The 27,192-nt window shown below is 35.2% G+C and overlaps 2 protein-coding genes across 2 annotated transcripts in view; one reads left to right on the forward strand and one right to left on the reverse strand.

Annotated features, from left to right (window-relative positions):
• Nucleotides 1–233: 233 nt before the first annotated feature.
• The window catches only part of LOC124631003 (nitric oxide synthase-like), a 50,343-nt gene continuing 23,384 nt past the window's right edge, over nt 234–27,192 (forward strand). The window contains exons 1-3 of the mRNA XM_047165079.1: nt 234–598; nt 23,352–23,488; nt 24,076–24,238. Coding sequence (XP_047021035.1) covers nt 386–598; nt 23,352–23,488; nt 24,076–24,238 — 513 coding nt within the window. The 5' untranslated portion in view covers nt 234–385. The remainder of the gene's footprint in view (nt 599–23,351; nt 23,489–24,075; nt 24,239–27,192) is intronic.
• LOC124631004 lies at nt 19,882–22,855 on the reverse strand. Its single transcript, XM_047165080.1, has 2 exons — nt 20,557–22,855; nt 19,882–20,440 (listed from the first exon to the last, which is right to left on the reverse strand). Exon 1 carries the CDS (start codon nt 22,388–22,390, stop codon nt 20,600–20,602), a length of 1,791 nt encoding a protein of 596 aa, XP_047021036.1. The 5' UTR covers nt 22,391–22,855; the 3' UTR covers nt 19,882–20,440; nt 20,557–20,599.

The raw sequence follows: 27,192 nt of genomic DNA on the forward strand, positions 1-27,192 counted from the left end.
TTGATTACTTTCTAATCATTTTGACTACGTCTATGTACTCACAAATCCGGATTAGTGACCGTAGTTTGCCTACCTGATAGTACCTCTTACGTTACCTTGATTATATCGTGATAACATCCGTCATGCTGGTCCGAGGCTCGCGGCGTCGCTCGGACCAGCGGCGCGGGCGCGCGGTGCCGCACGTATAATTGTTGTTATTTTTTGCGGACGCTACTTAGAATGGCCAGTGCTCGGTTGCCGAGACAACCGATTTCAGTCTTCGTCCGGATCTGCTGCGGTATGCATATATATTATGCTGCAAACGCCGCGGCCACCAGTTAGACAATTACACACGCGGGAGACATTTCAGTGATCGATATTTTTGTAATAATTTAATTTTACAATAATGGCGCAACATAACGGTCATGTTATCCCCGCGGTTTGTCCCTTCAGTGGTGAAAGTGTTCAAATGAATGGAGATGCGGACTGTCAGAAGTCAGTGAAGCCGGGACTGCGGATAAAAGTTGCTCAGCCTATTCAACTGGAAAATCATGTCATTGAAGGATATGAAAACTTCGACACTCTACATTCGGAGATCGGCGAGGTGTCCAGTAGCTTTGTAAGTAACTTAAAGTTTGTTTTCAACAAGTGGTTTCACTTTGTTTAGAGATTGTTTGGAATAATTCAGTATCAGTATCGGTATAAGCCAAATTGATAAAATGTGAATAACATCAAGAGGTTGCAATCGACCCTTAGGCCTGATCGATACATAGACTACGCAAAAGATCTGCACTGATTATTTTAGAAACCTGTCTAATACTAAACAACAATTGAAGGTATAACCTAACTACACAAACTACACCATTTTGTACGTTACATTAATTGGAGTATATACAGCTCTAATGAAATCTAAACTAAATACAGATCATTATCACACACGCGCGAATTTTCGACAATTTGTATGTTTGCGATAACTACTAGTTCACGGCTTTATTATAATATTTCACGAACAATTCAGAGCATAAACATAGTACATTTTGCCGGGAAGTATTAATTAAACTGTTTATGTAGTTGATAGGATCGGAAAATTTATCTCAATAAATCATGAAGTCTTGTTTGATAATATCTAGCTAGGAGATCGTTGCTCGTCTTACTAACTGATTGGTAGAGATAAGACCACGATTTTTTAAAGATTTTTTAGATAATGTTATCTTATAAAATGTATAAGAATTCTATGTTGTAAGGAGGTAGACGGTATTTTCTAAACTATTTCGTAACTTTAGAACATGTAAAGATTTTGTTATAGAAAAACATAGGTGAAGACTTAAAAAGCAAATAACTCTTAGAATAGTGCAATAAAAATACTGACTAATGTTTAGCCATCAACGTATTAATGTATAGTTTATCAAACGTACACAATTGTTGACGATTTTCACACGTAAATAAACAAGTACATTAATAAAGATTTATTTTACTTAAGATACTTATTAACTCAACTGTCAGAAGATTACTAGACGTAGGTACAGTCAACTTCAGGTCAGTGGTAACAGTTTTATAGGAAAATCGTACTTATTGCTATTGAGTTAAGGTGCATGACAGTTACCACTGATGTGCAGTCTACTGTACATAGATAAATTATTCGTACACAATATATTATAGTCATCATCAAATAAAACATTTTAATCCCGGAACTTTACATAATCGTCGGCTTGATCATAAGACAAACGAGATATTTAGTAAATATTAGCTGTTGACCTTTAACGACCAAATACTGGATTTTTTAAATAATTCCTCATCGTATATAAAACTTTAATATTGTTGGTATCACAACAGGAAACTATAATATAAAAACCGTAAGAATATTAACATTAAGTTGCTATAGTACAGCTTGCTTTGGTTTTCATAGATTCCGAATATTTAACTATTATTGTAAACCGATTATCGTCGCGCTGTTTAATGTTCACAAATATGGTTTAACTTAGAAATTAAGTTTATCACAGGTAGTTACTTTACTATGTATTTTGAAGTTATTATGAACAATAGTACATAATAATACCTAGGAATACTGAAGAATAATTACAATATTTTACATTAACTTCACATGAGAATAGCAAGTTAAAGCTATGTTAATCATTAACCATTGAGAATATAATGAGTTCACACGTCGATAAAATACAAAGTATCGACATTTTCCACATCTCTTTTATTTCATAAGGACGGTATGGCAAGCATCAAAACTAGCTGAACAAATAGAAATTTTCAAAATTGCCTACAAACATAAAGGGTCCTAATATCTTTACAAGCGCCATTTACCAAACTACTCTGGTATAATCTGGGATACTCAGGGAAGTTATCGATGACACGATGTTAAGCAGTTTTTGAAAATTTGTAGTTATTGTTAAGCTATACAAGGTGTTGATTTGCATTTGTGCCATAGTTCAGGAGGAGGACATACAATACGTAAATAATCGATTGGAATTACAGTAGATGGGAAATAACTAATATGCACTGCTTTTTTTGTCATTGTAATGTCGTGGTATTTCCGAAGTAATCCAATTTTATGAATGAAATTTATGACTGATCGTTGCGTATGCTTTGTGTTTGCGTTTGTGTGAGGGTGCAGCACGGTTTTAACACCAGTAACATACGCGCCAAGTCTAAATAAGGCTAGATGAAATTTACGGAATTCCGAAAAAAAATTAAAGAAAAAATATTACGTACCAATTTTTTTATTGATTTGGGTCGAGAATCATTAGCATAATTACCTCCTTGAATATGGCACGGATGCAAATCAACAGCTTGTATTAAGCCTATTTGTTAAGCTACTTTTGAATCTGCCTGTACACAGTACTCTCTTCGCATAACGTTCTGTGGTTCAATTTAATCAATTGGTTAATGAGCTCCTTACCGCATCCCACGAACAAATTATTCGTTATCAGTTTTGAATTATCCGATGTTTTTTTAATTCATTGGGTTTGTAATATTTTGCCAAAATATAGATAAATTATTATACAATTATAATAGAATTAATGATATTTATCTACAATATTTTCGATGTCATAATACAAGTTCTGCAAAACCATCCCAGCTGCTAAACATAATTTACAAAATAAATAATCAAAACACGTGACAAAAAATGTGCAGACACGCTAAACTTTACACTTTACTAAACGAGTTATGTTAATACATTGCTGATTAATTTATTCAAATAAAAAACATATGAAATATTTACTGATTCGGGAAACAGGTTCTTCATTTGCAATAAACAGTGATATATTGGTGAGCCTGTGAAGACATTGAACAAATTTTTATCCTTTTATTTCTTGGCAACTAATTTGTGTAGATAAGTAAGTTCAACTCGTGTGAAAATGCATTTGCCGAAAAAAACTGCTCCTTTATTACATTTTTCACTATAATAAATGGATGAAAATGGTTTTGCTAACAAGTTCAAGTTAAGTTTGCTTATGTTTACATATTATTTTTGTTAGTATATTTGCATTTATAATATTCGTGAGTAAAAGTATTATAATATTTTATTTGAGAGTACTAGGTAAGTCTGTCGGTGTGCTAAGTATAGAATGTCTTTTTGGTAGGCCATATTTTTTAATAAAGTTATTGACTTAAATTTAAAAAAATGCTTACCCCACCTTTCAAATGGTACGTTTCGTAAACTAGAATTGTAAAATTGAATCACACTGTTATGACTAGTTTGCGTTTTGATAAACAGGTGTTATTTTGGTCGGAAAATACACAGATCGTGTACACATTTTGTGTGCTGTCTTGTACTCGTCTGTCAGTAATTTCACAGGTAATTCAGCTTCGAATACTATTTTATATCATAAGAAGTAACAGTGTTATAAAAAGTAAGTTAAACAGAAATTTTAGTTAAAAAAAAAGTCGCGATCACAAAACATTTTTAGACAATAGTTTGAGCTGCATCACCAATTTTCAAGTTAAAACATTTTTAAATCCAGGCCTTAATTTAACAGTGCTTTTACCGTCCATCAATTAGCTCAATACGTGCTGTGGCTATAAAGTTCGGCACCGTGAATGAAAATGAAATACACGTCATTTTATTGGACTTGTAACAAGTGACAGACTTTTGTGAGACCTTTGCACTGAACGACATTTTCGTGAAGTTGCGTTCTCTTTTTGAATTTATGCCAGTACATGGTGATACTGGCAATCGATGATTTTTAATTGATTATAACCTTCTTTATACAGTTTAAAAATAAAGAGCTTCGGACTTCTTTGTTTTTGTTGGTTTATATGCAACCAAATATTAGAATAATTTAAATTATCGTCACACAGAGAAGGTTTGAGCGTTAATCACCACGCTTGCTCAATGCGGGTTAGTGATTTCAGACTCTATAGTCCAGGATTCCTCGAGATGTTTTCCTTCACCTTTTAATAAGCAATTAGTGCCTAACATACAGTTAGGAAGTACGTACAAACTTAGAAAAGTTGCATTGGTAGGTACTTGCTTGATCTGGGATCGAACCCAGTGAACCCTCTCACACTCATACATGAGAGGTTGGTGTTTGATCCACTAAGCCTGGAATATAAATTAAAATAATAATATGAAGATATATCTCTACAAAAATATTTATGTTTTTCCTTAGACACGAAAAAACTCTGAAAAAAGAAAAAAAAATGCATTGATTCTCAAAGAAATTACATTCGAAAGTTAGTCATTTCAATGGTATTCGGTTAAAACTTTATAGCGAACCCACGCCGAGGGCAGGACAAGCGAGCTGAAACTGAAACGGATGCGTTTATTACTTATGCGGTTTTCCAATGTCGTAGTCTATTGCGACTTTCATGTGTGTTTGTTTCTTTATCGGAATTGGGGTTTTGTTTACCTGGTATTGAGAAAAGTTGAATGTACTTGATAGAATAGAGTTTTAAATATGAATAATTGTGAAAAGTAGCTTTGTGAATGTGACTGTCACAATTTCACGCTAAATCTACTGAACCTATTTAAATGTGGTACACAGTCTAGCTAGAGTCTAAGAAAGGACGTAGGCAATTGTTTTTTTCGAGAAATCTCTCAGGATGCTGGTGGTAACAGTGGTAATTATATCAACTTATTCAAGTATAGAGCGATTAATAATAATTGCCAACAAAAATACCTAATTAAATCAAAAATGCACAACCTAAGGATGATATTGCATTTTTCTTATTTTTAGACCAGCAACCTTTTGGTCAAAAAGCTACCTTTTGACATTTTCAAACTATCACATACCAAAGTATTTTATTATGTTGTTTATGCAAGTTTCTTGCGAATAATTAAAATAAAACCCACTTCAAGAAGTTAATGTTGCTATCTACGTCAATGGTTCAGTGTATAAAATTTCCAGTTTAACTTCTTATTGTTATTTTTTATATAGACTAAAATATTAAAGAGGAAACATTTTTTTCTTTGCTTCTACGTTAAAGGCTCTTAAACTAATCAACCGATTAGAAAATATCTTTTACTTAACTGTTCGAAAGCTACACTCTTCCTAAGTAACATAGGCAAAATGTATCCCGGTACGGGCGGTAGTTCCCACGGGACGCGTTTGAAACAACTACATATTTTCTAATAAAAAAAAAATAAGCAATTCAAGATCTAAAGAGGTTACTTTACTTTATAAAAAATGTCCTCTAAAAAGATCCTCTAACAATTAAAATCTAAGCTTATTAGAGTGCTCTAAACCGATCGAGTTGATTATTTAATTGTTAGAAAGCTCCATAATATCTTTGATCTTATAAACCAATTAAATGTTCAACAAACCAATCAGATTATCTACAGCTTAGAACCAGTCTTACAAGTTTCTCTGTCATAGATTTTAATTATAGCGACTCAAAAGACACTATGGCATTATTATTTAATAACTATTATTAAGCGTGGGACCGAGATTTCTGTTTTATTATACAAAAATGCGGTAAAAATATAAAGCAAAAAACATTCTAAACATTTTTATTTAAAAAAATACAAATAAGTATTCGAAATCTACTATATATACTATATAATAGACATAGTAAAGAGGATTTTTTTTGTTTGTACCCTAAAGACAGACACTATTGAAACGATTTGAAAATTCACAAATACACACCTGCACATACTTTTAAAAGTATAAATATTGTCTAGTACTCATCGATCAAGTAAAACAGTATTAGCTATGGCTACTTAGAATGTTAAACTATTTGTTCAAAACATTACTGTAGTGCTGTTTATTATTATTAACAGCATGACATTATTTAAATACACATTAGTCTGCCTACGTTCCGTTCCACACGTTGCATCGTGATGTTAAGCAAATAAAATGCTGGCTGAATACAATTTTGACCTTTGCCTCAATTGAATTATTTTCTTTTTTTGATTCGGAGAGTTCGATATTTAAATAAAAGTAATGGCTGGAGTGTTGTTAATAATGTGTGAGATGTCAAATGAAGTAAAAATAAAGGTGACAAAAATATATACGTGTTTTAAGAATGTGATTAAATACAAGTAATTGAGCAGACTTTTTTGCTGCTCTGATTGTGTTTTCCGGTCCTACAAATTAAAACTACGTTTCAGGTAAATATCTTCTATTGGATTCTGATAATTTAATTTACTCTAACCGGTAACTATTATTCCAATGGATGTAAATAAGGAAAAATGTCACATTAGAGGCATATATTATATGATCATAGACGGAACTCGTAAAACGTAGGGACTGTAAGCTAGGAATTTATTTATTGTATTAACATTATATTTAGGTATTTATGTCGTCTTGCAATCGTATTTTTTTCATATTTATATGTGTGTTCAGCTCTTTTTAGTAAGATTTCTTTCGCTATATGTTAAACATAAGCATTCAAAGGTAGGTTGGGATAGAAAAATATTTGGTCAGTGGGTCGTCTTAGGGGCGGAGTATTTGAATCCTTATAGGCATTAGAAGAAAAACGCCTAATAATTTCAAAATCGCTACATTTTCTTTTTTGAAAATTTCATAGTTTCTTATCGCAGCCTTCTCAAAAATAAGGTCTATCAAAAGTATTACTAGGTATAGTTAAATAATTATTGATACTTGAAATACTTGAATGGAATGCTAACACAAAGTAAGATTTAACATATATTACCTTCCTCTATATTGGAGTCGGTTATTTAACGAATCTAGACTTCTAACAAAAGGCCCCTTTAAAATAGAACGTGTTAAAATTCAACGACCATAGACGGCTGTGACGTCACGTGTCTTGTTTGATCTATAATTGTCGATAAAATAAATTACAATATAAATTTTACTAACAAAACGTGTTTATGTTATACGATATTACATCTCTATTAAGCCTTCGTTTATTGGACTAAAGACAAGAACATCGATACTTGGAGGTTTTCATTAAAACGTGTTCAAAGGGCTCTTCTCGTTAGCACACGTCAGGCACATTCCGTCTATGTGACATCCTGTATCTTTACGTGAAATAATGAAGATTATCTTTGGATTTCGACATTGTTAAAGATAAGGAAAATTACATGGATAGCTACTCGAATTATTTGTTACTTGTAACTTAGACTTAAGAGGACGAATTGGAATTTTTGGCGCCAAGGATCTCAATTTTTCTCAGTAAATACATAACGGATCAAAATACAACTTGGTTACCTGAAAGTTCATGATATAAACCTTATTTTGTTAGACGTCAAAACATGATTAGGTAACTTTTATAACAGAGAAAAAAATATCAAACATACCTCTTTTTAAAAAGAGATTCACATATTATGGACAAACGGGACCGATTTAAGCCTCTTAACTTTTTTAGTAGTTGAGTATATACATACTCTTTAAAATTGTAGAACGAATTTTTATCAAATTATCATTTCAAAATAATAAAATTACAAAACCATTTTGTCGCTTACGACTTTTAGTTATAAGCTAGCTCGCGTATTGTTATCTTCGCCCCGCTCAGACGCTCCGACCCCTTTTGGCGCCTTAGATGCGCGTGCCGGTTATGGAATTATTGTTGACCAATTCGTCGCCTTAAGTAAACAGGCAAAGGTATAAACATCATTATATTATTATTTGGTTTAAAAAACTTTACAACCTGTTTTTGAAATCGATTAACAAATTGATAATATAAACCAACTCGACGGTATGTAAACCTTCGTAAGTAGGTAGGAGGTACTTAGCTACCTGATTCGTATCAATTCGTATACAACCAAATAAGTAATCATTGGAAAGTCAATCAAGAGCCAATCATTAAGATAAGGAGATCTATTTTGTTTGGTATTGTTTGGAAACAATGGGGAACATTCAACGGATGAATTTCTGTTCCCGATTAAGTTTTAATTGGCAATAAGTTTGCGGTCAACTAAGGTATTGTAATGCCGCTATATGTACATACAATGCCTTGAAAATTAATAGGCATGGTGTAATACTATGGTGCTGCCGGGCAATCAAATGAGTCTGGGGAAAAAAACTATTGTGGCAAGAACAATTTTGTAGGTAACTTAATTATAAGTAATTTTAGCGTACAGATTTACCGATAACATAAACGCTCATTTTTAACACCAAAAATTACTAGATAAACAGTTGTTTTAAGAAAACTGACGTTTATGATTTCGGTGAACTTTTGCATTGCGGTGTTTTAAGTCTTGTTACTGAATTTTAATAAATGCCCACAGTTATTAGAGTTCTCGTGCCTGACTGACAACATAAGAACAAAATGAACAGACTTAATGTAAAAAAAAAACTATTGTTCGAGTCCGATTTGACCGCCATTATTAGTGGCTAACAAACTAATTTATACTCATGTCATGTGATGATGAATGATAACTAATCAAAGCAATCTTAGATCGAGAATACACGCTCGATTCAACTTGTTCATGTTAATGGAGCGAAAAATAAATATAGATATCTACTACCTTCTTCGAATAATGTACTTTATACTTTAAAGCTGAAAAGTTTGTTTGAACGCGCTATTATCAGGAGAATTGTACTAGTAACAATTTGAAAATTCTGTCACTATTAGATAGCCCGTTTGGTGATAGGTGCCGAAGCAAATAATGTACTGTAAAACATTCATATAACACACCTGTTGAATCTTTGAGTATATCAGACGTGAAAATATCTTTTTTTTTTCGATCAATTTATGAAAACTATTTCTAGTATTTTCCAATTTGTTTATCTTTTGGTGTTAGGCACAACATTGAAATATTTTAGAAACCATCTTATTAAGAAAAAACAGTTCATTCTATCAAGTAAAGTTAAGGACACACTGAGGGTCGTGAGAACTACTCTCATGCGTGAAGTGTTAATTCCATAACAAAAGCTTCGTTGAACACCAAACAGGCGTAAAATAATGAGCTAGTTTCCCAATCATCATGTTACTGCTATATTATTAATTTATTACTCGGAATTCCTGTGTGAAGTAATGCTTGTTATGCGTCTTTTTACACTCAAATAACAAGCAGGTACCGACTAATTTATGTGGGCTAAAATATTACCTGTTCACCCGCTTCCGGGTACGTCTTCTCGAAAGTATGCGGGATCATTTAGAGTTTTCCATTTCTAATTATACCACTTATTAAAGTGGTATATAAACTTATGCTACTTTAACCCTTACTTACTTACCCCTTCTTGAGTAAATTAGTCAACCACTCATACTTGTCTAATTTGATTAGTATTGCTATTCATTTGCATTTTAATGAGGTACACTACAACAAACTACAATTAATAATGTGTTTTTATTCATCATTACAATCCCACCCACACACGAATGGACAGAATAAACAAAGAGACGGACATACGGATTCAGTTTTTGCTGCACACGGAACCCTCTTGAGACTTCTTGTTTGACTACCGTCATCTTTGCACAGCGATTAGCGATGAATTCATTACCTAGTCATTGTCACTCGTTATGTGATCTAAGTATATGTGGGTGTACAGTGGTCAATTAAGCGTACTAAATGCTGTCATGAATTGTAAGAGGTAGCCTACAAACTGCAGACTAAACAGTCGGCCGATAGTTGACATGATGGGTGGCAGCTTTTTTTTTAAAGAAAATCTTGCGTCCAATCAATGTTTACAGTCGGCCTGATACCAACTAAATACCTGATCTTTTTAATGTGCGCACTATTTTTCATCGTTATACTCAATATGAGCACAAACAAACTGTCGGCCGACCAAAAGTCTGCAGTGTGTGTTACTCTAAGAGGTAATCTGTGAGAAATACGTAACATTAAGTTAGAAGTTCATGTTGTCATGAATGGGATGGTTAGGTCAAAGTATTCCTTTACACGATCGTGAATCGTGACTGCTGTTATGCTACATATTAAGGTGAGATTCCAACGGCGTGCAAACAAATGTTTCTTTTGGTATATTCGCTCTAGGAAACTGTAACAGATTGCTTGCATACTTTTCTAAAATGTAAACAAAACTGCAACCTTTGTGTGAGAGCACATGCAGTGGACTCGAACCGACGTGAACACATTTTTGATTCGCAAAAAATCTGTGGAAACACTTTTGATGGAATCTCTCCATATAGGCTAGCTCAGCTTCTGGTTGCGGAGTCACCCACTATGTTCAGTATTTTCATGTTCTGTCCCTCTGGTCTCTATCGGTTAATAATCAAATTGACAGGAAAATAAACACAACATATTGCCTGGTAACACTACGCGACATGAGAATTGAACCTATGCACCGACTCATGATGAAAAGTCGTGCAACCACAGAAATTCAATGAACCTCGCTCCAATACATTCAAAACTCGTTTCTTATAATATCTTTTTCATGGATGGCTGGCAAAAAATATCCTTTGTCCACCTCTGGAACGTGTTCGAACTCTGTGCCAAATTCACGAAACAAACGAATATTGAAAAGTGTGCTTTAAAGGCTAAGAATCTCCTTGGTAGCCGAAAACTGACTATTATTCCGAAAATGTTATTTCAATAGGGTTTTTAGCGTTGTCATGCAGACAGACGGATACTAGGCCAATTATCTTATATCTAAAGTGCGCAAAAAGAGGATGCATGTAGTTTACAATGAACTACAATATACTCTGTACTGATGACAGGGTTCATTCAAACCATTAGGCGGGATTACACACCGGCCGCCATTAAAAATAATAAGGTCTATTTTTGGAGTGGTCCAAGTCTGGTTGCGTTTGGTTTATTTTTGTACCATTGGTGCAAAAATTTTATTTTGGAATTACATTTTTTATGCTGATGAATAAAATATGTGTAAACGAAGTTCAATAATTAATATACGTATGGTTGTTACGATCTGTATGGTTATTAAGATAGATACTTGGACAGTCACTATATCCAAAGCTTTGAAGCAGGGCTTTTAATGTAAATTGCACCATTATATATTTGAGGAAAAAAATTATAAAAGTCAAAACGAAGAGTATAGTGATAAAAATTTCAAAATTTCTGATATCGTTATTATAACAAAAATAACGTTTTTTAGTCTAGTCCAAAGAACCTAAACCCGAACATAGTAGACAATAACCAACTAAGAATACTTGAACAAAACTTGAGACCAACTTCTATCTATTTTAGTAGGCCTTAAGTACCGAAGCACCTGTGCGAACAATCGTAAGGGCCTTCCATTCCGTGACCTCTGCCTAATTAATACATAGTAATTAACCTAGTAGAATTGAACAAAGTTATATTCTAGTCAGTATGCAAATATGGAAACTTCTGGAGCTAAAGATATCAATTAATATGGAAAACTCTGGAGCTAAGAATTGAAGGAACAAGCTTAAGAAAAACAATTAGTGACATGTGTTTGGCGTTCGCGTTTCTTTAATATAATTTTAGAAAACGGTTGATTACTGAAAGTAGAGTCTGCATCGAAAGTTCTCGGAGATTATATTGCCTTCGCAGTATTATTAATTTAATTAAAAATAAGAGACTTACAACATGACTATTAAAGGCCACTAACTTCACCAGTTTACAGTCTATGAATAAAAAAATAAATATCGACATCATCTATTAATAAACTTCTTGAGACTTCTTTATGTTCTTTCGTTGGCTCTTATGTACAAGTTGTATTATAACATTTAAGTACCTATATTACATTTATCGTTTTCTCGGGGTTTCACCCGCGTCTCGTGGGAAATACTGCCCGTACCAGGTTAAGATGAAGTATAATATGTTAATATGGAAGAGTGTAGTTTTCTAACAGTGAAAGAACTCAAATCGGTTCAGTAGTTTCGGAGCTTAGGGTACAAATAAAAAAATGAATCTTCCTTATAATATTAGTATAGATTTGTATAAAAAAACAGTTTGTATGTACTTTCTAAGTATATCTTAGACACCAATGACTGTGTTTCGGATGGCACGTTAAACTGTAGGTCCCGGCTGTCATTGAACATCCTTGGCAGTCGCTACGGGTAGTCAGAAGCCAGTAAGTCTGACACCAGTCTAACCAAGGGGTATCGGGTTGCCCGGGTAACTGGGTTGAGGAGGTCAGATAGGCAGTCGCTTCTTGTAAATCAATGGTACTCAGCTGAATCCGGTTAGACTGGAAGCCGACCCCAACATAGTTGGGAAAAGGCTCGGAGGATGATGTATAAAAATGCAATGATTAAACATGACTGTGATTTGTGAAGAATTCATTGAGAACTATAGTGATGTAATAATTGAATCGTGAACCACACACATTATAAATAGTAACATTTAAATGTATTAACATACAAACATTTGTACTATGAATGTTAACACATAAACCAGTTTATCTCCAATATTAAATTGTCGTATAAGCGCTAAAGACTTGCATTTTTTACCATATTTAATAAGTATTGACGTAGATTTACGAAGAAATCCGAGTAATTCAATTAGCTTATTATAGAGCTATTATTGATCGAGTGCTGGGTTTAGCCCCGTATAGCAATTATGTTAAGTAATTGAACTTAGATCTGAGGCTAAGGCATTGTTTAGTGTCTACAGTTATGGTGATAAAAAATATGAATTACGATTGCATTTTCCAAGTTAGGCCAGGAAATCAGCGAGTTGTTGTGGTTGTGTTTCTGTAGATTAAAATTTTACCTAGTATATTATTGGCTGGTAATTTTACGGACTTCTCCATTTTAAATATAAAACAAAAGCGTAAAGTTACTTGTTTACAAAAATTCCACAAAAAAACCTTCAACAAATTGGATTTCCTAATTAATACCATACCATTTCATGACGTCAAAACTAAAGGTTAACAATATTATCATAATTAAACGGAATAATGACTTCTTCCTCCGTTGGTCCATTACAATCGATATCGTTGAAAAATCGCTGGTTTCAAGGCCTCAATGACAATACAAAAGTACGACAATCATTCGCCAACCGATGACGAAATGATCGGGATAATGACCGAGACAAAAATTATAATAGACACGGAGTTACGGATGTTCAATGTTCAGATAGTTTAACAATAAAGGATTGAGCCGGATGCGGGGAATACCGAGCCTTCGCGCAACAGCCGAGGTGAATATACAAGATTATACCGCGCGATAATTGCTTACGATACCAACGCGTATTTGATGTATTAAAACTATTTGCTTAAGATCTCTATTAACACTATGCTACAAAATGTTATGACAGGATTTGAAATCAATAAACATATGGCATGTTAAAAAACAATTGCGTCTCAAATGCTCTTGGTACACGATCTCGAGAATATTCTTGTTACATTACATCATTCATGAACTCCTTGCATTTGCCGTTTGAATTATCGTAGCTAATCAATATCGTGTATGACCGTATTATGTCCACAGTTTATCACTGCTTTAACAAATGTCATTTTAATTATGATAAATTATTATGCCATTGTTTGGTGTTGCGTAACTTTGAAAACACGATCTCAAATAGTGCTGTCGAACGTTCAATCTCTTGAAATAGATCGCACGATATCGATAAAAAATATCAAAGAAATCCCAAGACGAATTTTCAATTCTATTCTGAGAAAATGTTGGGTGAATGTCTTTTGTATGAAATTAGATTAAAATGTAGCGATACGGTAAATGAGTCAAGCATTCACCGCTTACAAGGAATAGCCTGACAATAAAGCGCACTGGTCAAAGGCCTTTCGTGGCCTTTCGTGAGACATTTTAAGCAGGAAATAGTAAAAATAGATAGATATTTTTAAACACGTATTTGGTTGCTAATTGACAAGTTAATGTCCTCCATAATTATAGCCTATAATTATAAAAAAAATATATAGATTACCGGAAAAAAGTGAACACAAATAAAACCAGTGCAGATGCAAATAAAAATGATATATAAATAGTCGGTTCTTAAAAGTCAAGAAGATTAAAATAGTTGCATGCAATGGCATTAAACGAAGGTCATTCTTAAATAAAAAATTAGGCCTTGCTCCTTTCAATGTACACATGCTATTGTATCCAGGTATTGTGGTTAAAAAAATTTCAACCGCAAGCATGACAAAAGCTTTTACGATGGTTAGATTAAAACTGCGTTTTAAACTATTTTCCACTGTATCACTAATGTGATCTACGATACAATGTTTCGTGTCATTGTTAGCAGTGAGTAATAGTTTAACTTTATACGTTTAACGTAAACTACGGCTTTTATGTGATGTTCATCGATTTTAAACCTAGTTCAGTGGGGTCATTGTCTGTAGGTATTAGAATCGGAGGGAACTTTTTATCGATATTTTTTTATGGTGTAGGCTCAACCCTATTTGCTGCAGGTGTCCAAGCATTGAGGTTATATTTATCTGTTTTACCTTTTTCACTTTAAGATACCTATAGTATTTGTGGTAGAAGTGTTTAAAAAAATACATCTGTGTATGCTAGCATGTTCTCATGTTATTTTCGAGTCACGTATTATGAAGATGCTTGCGTCCACCTACCATAGGATTATCATTGTTACATGACTAAACAAAATACTTGTGTAGTGTCGTTTTTGTTTGCCGTCCTTGTTCATTCAAGGTCGTCTACATTTGTAATAGGATTACATAGCAAGAAAGCGTAATTATGTTACTTGCTTGTACCTTTAGGTATTACGTATAATTGTTTTGTCTTATTAAATTAGGTTTAGCAATTTCAGTGTTAAGGATTAATTTATCAAGTGGAGATAGTATAGTAGAATACCTAGGTTAGTTAGGTTATTTTCATGTACTTTTTTATGTCAATGTTCATAAATAATCAAGCTATCATTTCATACTATTGTATTGTGTACGACTATAAGACTGGATTATTACAATTTTATGTAGGTAGCATCTATTTCAGAGTGGCATAACTCATATGAATACACCAACCATTGTATAGACAACATCTGTTGAACATAGTCATTATACAAATGATACCTAAATATTATATCTATACACATAAAATAGTGTAATGTCATAAATACCTAAAAAAATTTCTACCAAAAAATTTGACATCTACAATGTCAACGCGTTTTTTTGCCGACCGTACACCAACACAGTATATTGAGCGGAACAATAATTGCATAATAGGTACCGTACCGTACGGTGCACAATTTACAATGCTATGTTTGAGAACCAAACACGCTTTCGGAATTTCACTGGAATGAACACAACAATATTATTATGAAGACATAGAGTTATTATCTTGGGATCTGGAAGATATATTGATACAAAGTAAGAGAGAAACGGAATGCAACAGCACAAGCAACAGTTTGTTTAATAAATACATATTTATACTAGCTTTCGACAACGTTTACAACCGCGTCCCGTGGGAATGACTTCGGGCACCTAGACAAAAGTAGCTTAAATACCTCGATAAACGGGCTATCTTGTCTACTTTTGTCCTTGCACTTGGACAAAAGTAGCATATAAATATCGATAAGTAAATGGGCTATCTAATACTGAAATAATTTACCAAACCAGTCTAGTCCTCTAGCTCCGTAGGTTAACGCATTCACACAAACAAATTTTAGCTTTGTACCATTAAGTACCTAACTATATACCTAGTTACTTACTTAAATCATTACATTGAAATACAAATAGTTAAAACGCTTAATAAGCCAATATTTACTTAAACACAATATAACGGTATTTTATACTTAGTCAAGGTTAGTAACTAGGTACCAGGAGATCAGAAAGGCATGGAGACATTTACATAGAAGGTTGTATTATGTTCACTGATTGGAAACCGCCTTGATTAGTTCCAGCGAACACACAGACACACAATGAGTTGCCAACAGATAATTAGTAGGTAAACGCCAACAATACGTCGAACTAATCATAGTTACATGTAATGCATTGATTGCTGTCACGTGATAAATATTAATTAAGTTCTTCTACTTATATAGAAACGTAGATCTGAATCTGCCCATTAAATACCTATAATTATTCCTAAAAATATAGACCATGGAGAACATAAATATGACTCATATGTTTTTGCTCCGTTACAAACATAGGATTTAAAAAAAAAAAGTATTAACTGCGCTATAATAATTTTAAAAGTTAATTTATCTGTAGAGTACAAAGGCTGAAAATGAACTTAATTCACAGTGAAGTTGTGAACGCTTTAATATTTTTGGTTCATAAAACATGCAGCGATATATCTAATCTCTCAGTATCTAATGACATTATTATCGCTCGTATTTGTTATGCTTTTTGATACCGTCTTAACCAATTACATACATTTCTGAACTATATGGAAAGTTAAGTGGAAAAGGAAATTGACTTTTATACACATTTTCCTCATTTTACAACGTATTCTTAGGTCATATTCTACGAATACTTTTCTTAGCATCTAGGTACATAATGAATTAGCATAAATGTCGCTATTCTTGAAACACCACGTGCTATAAATTCATCACGTCATCCCTATCACACCATTGCCTTGGAAAACATTGTTATCTACGAAATTTATGAAAGGTCATATTTATGGCTAAATGCGAGATAATTAGGCCAATATACAGGCCGTTATCAGTGACTAATCACGGTACTTGTAATTTCATTTATAAATCACAACTTATCATGGTGATGCATATGGTTAAAATTATAATGAGAGCGTGAATTGCGTCTGAATCCGAAATGTTCGAATAAGGATAACATTGAAAGAAATGGAGTATTATAATTAATTTACAGCCCTCATAAAAATTTCAACAAATTTCCAATGTGAATTTAGAATCTACATGAGATCTCGCATAGTCACCATTCCTGATGAAAAGGTCTTGTTCAAAATGGTTGCATAGAACTGCTAGTGACTCAGCCTGACATACAAACTAGGGTGTTATTTAATTTCACACGCTTCAATCAACAGTAGTGAAGTCCTTCATACAGCTGTCTCTTGCAATGCTAGAACTCTCTGGAATAGCCTATACTAGCCAGTGTTTTCTTGATTCTCGACTAACATCGACCTATTTAGAATTGCATACATCGACTATAAGATGGACTGTCAGTACTCTCATAAGAATTATATTTAAAAAATCATTTCTGGGAATATTGTCACATCGCAACGCAGCATTTATTTACAGACTATTTATAATTATAAAGACACTATTATTGAGACAACTAATTAGTCTGTTATTCGTGCAAAAAATGCCTTTTACTTTATTTACTTCTGTTTACATATTTTAAGAGCAAACTCGTCGTAAATAGCCATTAAATGTCACGAGACATTGATGAAAAAGTAGATTAAAATATGTGGTCAGTTTTGTTTAAAAATAAATAAAATTATATATAAACAGTGTCCCTGTCCAGTCTCTATAATACCAGTGCACCGGTGCAAAATATGTTCCTTAGTGATAGATGATGATATAGTACGGATACTCGCTACCGATAGCCTGAAAACCCAGGTTTTTTGTTCTGTTAGTAAATTGAACGAGTCATCCATATCATAGCGTAGGTGTCTTGGTATATCGGTTTTTATAAAGATCCCACCCAAAACAAAAATGTGAAAGGCTGCCAAGTTCGATAATATGGAAATCCTTCGCCTATAAAAGAAGTGAGATCTGAATAAGTACCAAGTTCCATACACATACCTCAGTTAAAAATAGTTACTTTTTAATGATGTTACTTGGCAAGTTTTCACACACCTTCTTATAAACCTACTAAACGCAATGAATCAAGTATTTAATTTTCTATTAAAACTTGCCAAGTAACATTATTAAAAAGTAACTATTTTTAACTGAGGTATGTGTATGGAACTTGGTACTTATTCAGATCTCACTTCTTTTATAGGCGAAGGATTTCCATATTATCGAACTTGGCAGCCTTTCACATTTTTGTTTTGGGTGGGATTTCATTTATTTTTGTAAGGTTGTTTATTTTATTTTTTTCTTATGATTAAGTTAGTTAAGGAAATGTCTCATTTATACTATCTTTCAGATTTTTGAATATGCACTATGCTTCTTACAAAGAAATGAACTAGATTAACTAAATGGACTAGATTTACCAACTGACTGACATGACATGTTATCATATATTATGTTCGTGGATCAAAGTTACACATTCGTTATTTTCGAAAGTGACTCACACTTGGCCGTTTTCAGATTTTTACTTTGACTAAATACAAACCTTTGTAACGAATTTCAGATCGGTACGACCATTCGAAGGTATATTATATAAATATAGATAAATTTAGTTCGTTTTAGTTCCTTAGGGGTATTTTACACTGGGTATTTTACACCTTCATTATTTTGAAACCGACTCACACTTGGCCATTTTCAGATTTTTCCCTTTACCTTGACATAAAGACCTACCTCCATGCCAAATTTCAAGTCAATACGACCATTGGAAGTGGTCTAGGTTTTTGATGAGTGAGTCAGTCAGTGAGTGTATAGTAAAAATAGCGATTTTCTGACGTCAATATCTCAAGACCTACAATAGGTATATTAATGAAATTTTGTATTTTAGATAAGTGAGGGGGTCTCAACAGATACTAGAAATTTGAAATGTGTAAATAAAATAGATTTTGAGTTATAGGGGGGTCGAATTTGGCCCGAAATGGTTCGTGTAATATAACCCACGGCCGGTGTGTCGCTTTTTTGCTCGAACTTGGCGGACACACTGCCGTGTGTCTAGATATAGGTCTCCGATATAGGTTTTTCAAGCATGTAAATTAATCAGTGTAATTTTAACATGTTCGTGGGACAATAATTTATAAATTTTCCTCATGCTCAAGTTTATTAATGAACAAGATTGTGGAATGTTGATATCATTTATTTCTGTTGTGATGTCTGCGACGTAGATACGGTCGATAACAGGACAGATCTTTGTGATAGTCGGGAAGCTTGTGTCTATCAATGGATGTCTGTTTTCTATATAAAAAACATTATTTGAAAAGAAAGAACGAGGTGCAAGCAAACTGGTGCATCCTCCATATTTTTTTTTTTGTTCAAATTAAAATTGAATTTACGTTTATGAATTAGGTAAGTAGGTATCGTCACTAATTGAAATACATTCTTAAAACTTATGTCAGATTTCAAAGTTAATATCTATTAAATACACAACAACTCTATTTTAATTTCAATAATGTTTTTAAATACCTACTTACATAATTGCCCTACACAGGTTTTTTTACATATTTCCGCGATAAGCGCGATTTGTAAGTGAAAGGCGTACTTACAGACTTTTCCCGATCTCAATTAATTAATTAAAGTTCAAGTTCAGTTAATTCATAGTTTAATTAATTCAGTTATTTATAAGCACTAAGGTTACAAATGAATAAAAATATATGAAAGAAAAACATTTTCTAGCTATCTAAGGCAACATATTAAGTTCGTTCCTCTCAGTCTGAAAATAACTTAAAACATTTGTTATGATTGTAAATATTTAGACAAATATGGACAGAACCGAAGCTACCTTGAAATAATAGTGAAGACTAGACTTCCTAGTACCTACTCATTACGAATGTATTATTGACCTTTCTGAATAACAAAGTCCATGTTTTATTTTAAAAGACAATGCTTAGTTGTAAGATTGTTAAGGTCTTCAATAAAACTTGGGGTGAAACTTCAAGGCAATTTATTTGCTAACAAATGTGTAAACATTAATTCTACACTCGTATGACTACACTAACTCTATACGGATCGACGCGCGGTACGGTCCCGGCCAGTTCGTGTCGTGACGTCACGAAACAAGCAGGATACGTCACCACGGGCGAGCGGGCAGGGGCGGCTCAGGCTAGGCGGGCTCTTCCAATGCGTGGATACAGCGGCGCGCTAGCGCAGAGACTGCCGATCGATGGCTCGGTGGCTCCTTATAAAGGTGGCGCGGCGAGCTAGTGTGCGTCTGTGTCCCGTCCCGACACAGTGTGAGTGCGCACGCGAGCGCGGCGTGCGTTCGGTGGTGCTACAGGCTCCCCCTCTGGATGCGAAGGCGCCCCGACGAGTAGCCAGTCATAATTAATGTTGCACTGACGATGTTGGGCAGGACGAAGCGTGTCGCCGTGGCCGTCCTCGTCCGCGAGAGGGCGGAGTGGAGTCCTCAGTAGGCCTGGCCTTAGGCGGACGCCCGCGTTTCTTCAGTGGGCGTATTGGCGGCGGAAGTGGACTCGCCGCAGGGCCCTGGAACGGAGTCAAGGCGGACGTGTGATATACTCCAAGGAGTTTATCTGGAGTAGTGGGATCTGAAATCAGATAAGATGAAGCACCATGACGTGCTAGGATTAGATCAGCCCTACCTCTGACCACTGATACACTGTGTAGAAACGGACTCCCCCTGCACTAAAACTGCTTTTGAGTTCTGTCTAGGGTATCCGATGAGACCTCATCCACTTCCAAAGATCTAATTTCATCATCAGTGCTACTATGACTATGGTCGCTAGGAAAAAGTGCCTTGGAATGTGGAGATAGTTCACACGTAGCACCGTGAAGTTGTATCTGGGCATCACGGATCATAAAGTCGACGAATCTTGGTGAATACCCATCGAATGTTCGCTTCCTTTTAATGGGAGACAGCGCAATTGGCACTACGCGATATGTCATTGTATGTGTGGAGCAGGCACTTGTTTCTGGTAGTGCTGGTTCTCCGCTGGATGGGTGATCAGTTGTTGGTGTGCATATACTGGATCGTGGCAGCGCCGGTTCTCGTATGCTATTGTACCTTGGAGTTATTGACAGAGGGGAAATAAATTCAGGCATCTCGACATCCTTTAGTATAGGACGTAACCGAGGATTAAAATGAATAGGCGTAGCTTCCATCTTGGCCAGTGATATCTCCTCAGCATCTTCGTCTTGGAGGTCGAAGACATCTCCAGGGTGATCCTCAAAATGCCATGTCTTCTGAGGTACGTTGAGTACCATTTTGGCATCCTCGATAAACCCAATACCCAACAGTGTGCGAGACTCACGAGCTTCTGGGAAGACGATAAAAGTCGTCGGTACAACACGATAGCAGATACTAACGGGGGCCTCCACCGTTAATACGTCTCTCTGAGTAGTGGTGCCATCAGCCAGTTTCACCATCAGCTGTTGTGTCTGGAACGCAAAGCCAAGTCTACGCAGGCATTTGTACAGCGCGTATGAGGCAACGCTTGTCTTCGCGCAAGTGTCCACGTAGGCGTTCCCTGTTATTTTGCCTATAGCAATACCCACAATTGGTCGAGCGCGTACATCTGCCGTGTTGATTGAGCAGAAACTTACTTCAGCTCTTCCCACCTTCGGCTTAGCGTTGGCACAGGTGGTGCATTTTGAACGGACCACTCCTGGTGTACCACATCCGTAGCATGCAAACGTTGGTGTGGAGGGCGATGGTGCTTGAGTACCCATGGCAACATTTTTAGGCGCAGGTTTCGCGACAGAAGCATCAGAAGTACCAGAAGCGAGATCCTTCTTTTCCTTCTTCCGACATGTCTCGATTGAATGCCCAGGCAATCGACAGTATGTGCAGCGCTTCTTTTTAAATGGCACCTTCCCTGTTTCTTCCTCCTTCTTTGTCCCTTCTTCTGGGATCTTCTTCTCAACCAAGAGCTGTTCTATACCCCTGGCTGCCTTCACTAAGGCGTCAAGGGTATTGACGGTGTCGCGTGGCATTTTTACCCTGATTTTGTACCGTAACTGCCCGTAAATCATATCGATTTGTTGAGTTTCCGAGTGTGGTTCTGGCATTTGTGCGATAAGCGCCCTCTTCTTTGCAACAAACACCTCTGTGAGTTCATCTTCACCTTGCTTAATGTTCACCACGTTCTGGTATAATTGGTACCCAGGTCTCTTGGGGGCAAAGGCGTGGCGAACTCTTGAAATAAATTCTTCCCAGGTTTTTACCTGTTCCTTTATGCCATTCCACCAGGTAGCTGCCTCTTCTCTCAAAATTAAGGGAACGCTCATAATGGCATCTTCATCAGGGATTTGTTCCACAGACTTGAACACTGAAACCGCAGCCAGAAAAGATTCCACAGTTTCTGTGTCCCTAGCACCATTAAATGTAACCTTACAGGTGGTAAAAGAACCCCGTCGCTGTTGATTACTACCAATTACTGACAGTAACTTTTCAAATTGCTCGGTTGACAAACTCATGGTGTTCAGCAGTTCTTCTTTTATTCTTCTACGTGTTCCTTGTTTTGGGCTAGCCAGCTTCCGGGCCTTGACGTTGAGCGCCAGATTGTAAGATTGTTAAGGTCTTCAATAAAACTTGGGGTGAAACTTCAAGGCAATTTATTTGCTAACAAATGTGTAAACATTAATTCTACACTCGTATGACTACACTAACTCTATACGGATCGACGCGCGGTACGGTCCCGGCCAGTTCGTGTCGTGACGTCACGAAACAAGCAGGATACGTCACCACGGGCGAGCGGGCAGGGGCGGCTCAGGCTAGGCGGGCTCTTCCAATGCGTGGATACAGCGGCGCGCTAGCGCAGAGACTGCCGATCGATGGCTCGGTGGCTCCTTATAAAGGTGGCGCGGCGAGCTAGTGTGCGTCTGTGTCCCGTCCCGACACAGTGTGAGTGCGCACGCGAGCGCGGCGTGCGTTCGGTGGTGCTACATAGTTATATTTATGGTTTCATTTAGGTACATATACCGACGTACAGAATGATTTTGTTACCTTTGCGCCTATCAGAATGGTACATTTTCCTTAATAAGTTTATTTTGATACCTACGGCCTCTTTTTAAACTAAGTTAAGTATTAGGTATACATATCTGATGGCAATAAGAATGATGGCGTTTTAATTATGCTCATAATATATCGTGTGTTATTTGACCTACCACAAGTCGTGATGACTATGGAAAAAATAATTACAAAGACACAATTCATTGATCGAAATGGATTTATCAATAATTGATCGGTCTGCTTTGATATTTTTTCTATTTCATTTGTTAAGTTCTGTTTAACAACCTACTAGGTACTACAAAAAAAGGATATGATGAACTAATCACAAAAGTATTCTTTTGTAGTCCTTCACAATTTAAAAATGTTGATTGAGGTGTTTTATTTTTAACTATTGTTTGTAAAACATGTGTTTTTTTCTATTTTCAGAACACAAAATGTACAGAAAAAGTATGTCAGTCCAGTATAATGAACATCCCTGGGCGGGGTGACACGCCGCGGACTCCTGAAGAGGTTTATCAAGAGGCACAAGTTTTCATCCGACAGTACTATGCGTCTATACGCAGGTAATATTTTAATAAATATTGTATTTAAATATGAAGGAATTTATAGGTTCACCAATCAATCAAAAACATTAATTAATTTGATGCCATAAATATTGCATAAGCTTGTTATTTTTCCTGTTAAAAAAAAAGTCCACGTCTGCCTTTCAAAAATCCAGTTTTCATAACCTTGCATATTTATTCAATATCAAAATGAGACAAAAGCTTGAATATTCTATAAGACGAATTTTTAAAGTATAGTTAAGTATTTTAATCAAAAAGTAATTTCCTCTAAATAAGAAAATGGAAGTTCTGCGATTGGAGAAAATATTTGATTAGCTGACGGGAAGGTCATTTAATTGTCTCATCGAGCATCTGAGACGTTTTGCATTTATTTTGATTCCTTCTAGTATTAATATTTGAAGTTCTTCTAGCCAACTTATATAATTACAAAAATACCTATGACACTCATGCTTTGCACATAGTAAACATGAATTATTGTCAAATTTATAATTTGTCAAATTTTAGCGTTGCACGTCCTTATATTCCTAGTTCGAATTAAGTTATAATTTTTTCAAGACTCGTCATTAAAACCTTTTCCTTATTTACAGAGAAAATTCAGAAGCACACAGAGCAAGACTGGAAGAAGTGAAAAAAGAACTGAAAGAGACTGGAACTTACCAGTTGAAATCTTCGGAACTAGTGTTTGGTGCTAAATTAGCTTGGCGTAATGCTACCAGATGCATTGGCAGAATACAATGGAAGAAGCTACAGGTAAGATTGTTTATTTAAATAAGAACTTAGTAGTAAGATAACCACAATGGGGGTACAAATGTCCTTAGAGGTTGGAGCAAGGCTCGGAGACCGCAAGTCAGGGTAGAGAGAGGTCTCGGATTAAGGTGAAGTACACTATTGTGTTGCCTTGTGCTTAAAGCGTACATTATTGCGGTGTTTGTATCATGTTAAAACGCACATAGGTAAGTTATTCTACCCGTACTAAAATGCTACATAAAGTTCAGTGGCATTACAATACTGTAGTGCAACTTTTCCTTAGTAAGAGCAACTTTCTATTAGGGCAGTCTAGCAGATGAATTAGAGTGGATGATAATTGCAAAAAATAGCGTAATCGAAGATATTAATTGCAATGTTATCAAAAAGTGATGGATGAGTGTGGATTTGCTTCATTTATCAAGCTGAAAACAAAAGCATTCTAGTTTTCGTTTTCTGCTAGCACTCATACCTACTTAATCTTTTTATAAATATAATAATCTTGTCGTTTACTAAATCAATCGTTTATATGATACCTAATCGAGTCAATAACAGTGTGATACTGGTTTTGGAAACTAACGTTTTGCCTGTATCGTCTTCGTAGAATTTTGTTTGTTGCGATATTTTATATTTTTGAACGCGGATGCATTTTTATAGCCCATTGACATTTTTGTGGTTAACCCGGCGGGAGTGTGGTGGGGTGTAGCATACCCCGGCATTGGTTTACCTAGGTATATTTTTTTAACTGGTTACAACTAGATATCGGGGCTTCGTGTAGCTGGAGGTAAGAGGTTGCAGTAGAGGATAGTGGCATGATCTGGGTGTTACGCCAGCTGGTGGTTGGAGTGCAAGTGCGTAAACGTCCGTGGGGTAGGTCACACCCCACCACATAGTTCGCGTATTGTTTTCGTATTTTTTATATGTACATATGTATTTTTACATGTATACTTATATTTTTTGAATAAAAATGACACTGGAGGCAGTTGAAAGACGTATAAGAAGCATTATTGATGAAGTTTTAGCCGAATCTTCAGATGAATCAAGTTCTACCGAAGAATTTGATCATTGCAGTGAGCATGAGCTTGAATCGTACACGCAAGCAGTGTGTGATGACCTTGAAGCGATTAGCAGCGAGTGGGAATGGGATGACGAGGATGTGCGGATTGTCCTCGGAAAATAGATCGGAAAACAAAACATGTCTGTGCAAGCTGCAGAAAATCACTGTGCCTAGAACATGCAATATTTTCTTGCAAAAATTGTGCTGATGGCGAGGCCTCTTACTAAGATATTCCATTTGATTCCATAAGTTTTTTTAATTTTTAATTGAAAGAAGATCTATTTTTTTGTTAATTTAGAAGTTTTTATTTTGTTTTAATCATTATGGTTGATTTTATGAATATTCTAATAGAGCAAATAAATTTTTGTCACCAAAAAGTTCTCAAATTGTTCAACTGCTAAGTAAGTAACAAAAGTTTTAAAAATATGTATTTATTTGTTTATTTTTTTATTATAGGGGTTCCCATTCATAATACTTAGTAATAATTTTGTACAATTTTGGAGAAATACTTAGTTAAAAGACGTTTTGTTCCGTGGGGTATGTTACACCCCACCACATACTCTATGTAATCTTTGCGCACCACACTCCCGCCGGGTTAATAATGTTTTGATGCGTACAATGAACTGGCATTTAGCGTATTACTTGATGGATTCAGTGTTTGTTATGTATTATTTTAGAAAAAAATATTCGTAACAAGTTTACTGGGGTGCGATTCTACTAATTTTACTTAAGCGAAATACGATTCAAGTCCGACTGAGATCCAATCACGACTCAATTACGATTGAAGCGTACAGTCAGCACCAAAAGTCGATGAACAGAATCAACATGACAAAACACCTGTTCACAATAAAATGCCATAAGTTATAGTCGCAACTAGGAAACAAGATAGACTGTACACCACAAACTTACAAAAGTCGTTAAACACGAGTATTTCAAAAGTATCTGTGCACTAGTATTCCTAAAGTCGCTGTACACCATCAATCCAAATGTCGCTGAACATCATTGTATCAAAAGTCACTAAACAGCAGTAAATACAAAATTAGGTTAACAAAGTATATTTTTAATGTTGCCGTGTGTTAATGTACTTTTGACGCTTATGTTGTTCAGCTACTTTTGGGACAGTACTTGCTTGACCTTAATAATGTATGTTAACACGTTAGTATCTATTTCAATAATTTTAATAATTATTTTGGAAATACACTATTTTGCAAAAAAAGCGGACACCTATGCGAAATCTTAGTTTTAAGGACTTTAAGTGTATTTCAAAGGGTTTTAATGATTGTAGTATGTTTCTAGCATCAAAAGGGTTAGCCAAGCATGCGTGAGAGTGTATTCTAAATTTGAATTTTGTACAATTGCTAAGAAATTGGTTAAACCTTGTTTTGGACTAATTGCTGGCAGAAAGTTCGTCGGTGTTTTGAAAAGTTTTTGAAGTGATTTTCAGAAAACTGATAAGACAGTCTTAATTAATGTACCTTTTTGTTAGATCAAAACATTTTTGAAAAACTATGCGTATTTGATAAAATTTTCACCTGCTCTAAATGGGCTATACTGATGATTGATGGCAATGTTAAGAGTTTAGGTATTTTAGTGTAAAGCGTTCTTCTGTTTAGATATTATACCCACGTGTTTTAAAATATCGCTTTTTCATAATTAAACACTATTTAGAGGAGTATCAGTACATTGGGCTGCGACAAAACCAATTTAAAGTAAGCAGTGCCGATCGCAACTCGTCTCCTATCATACTTTGACATTAAAAAATACCAAATTTTGTGATAAATTAACCACATGAAAAATGATGAGGAGGGTTTAAGCTATCTAAAAAGTCTAATTATTGCTGCGTTGAAGCTCTCTATAACTCCATAGGGATCGGGTTACTAAACGATGATTTCGCTGAAAGGGA

Source organism: Helicoverpa zea, chromosome 6 (genome assembly GCF_022581195.2).
Source record: "Helicoverpa zea isolate HzStark_Cry1AcR chromosome 6, ilHelZeax1.1, whole genome shotgun sequence".
Classification (NCBI taxonomy): Eukaryota; Metazoa; Arthropoda; class Insecta; order Lepidoptera; family Noctuidae; genus Helicoverpa; species Helicoverpa zea.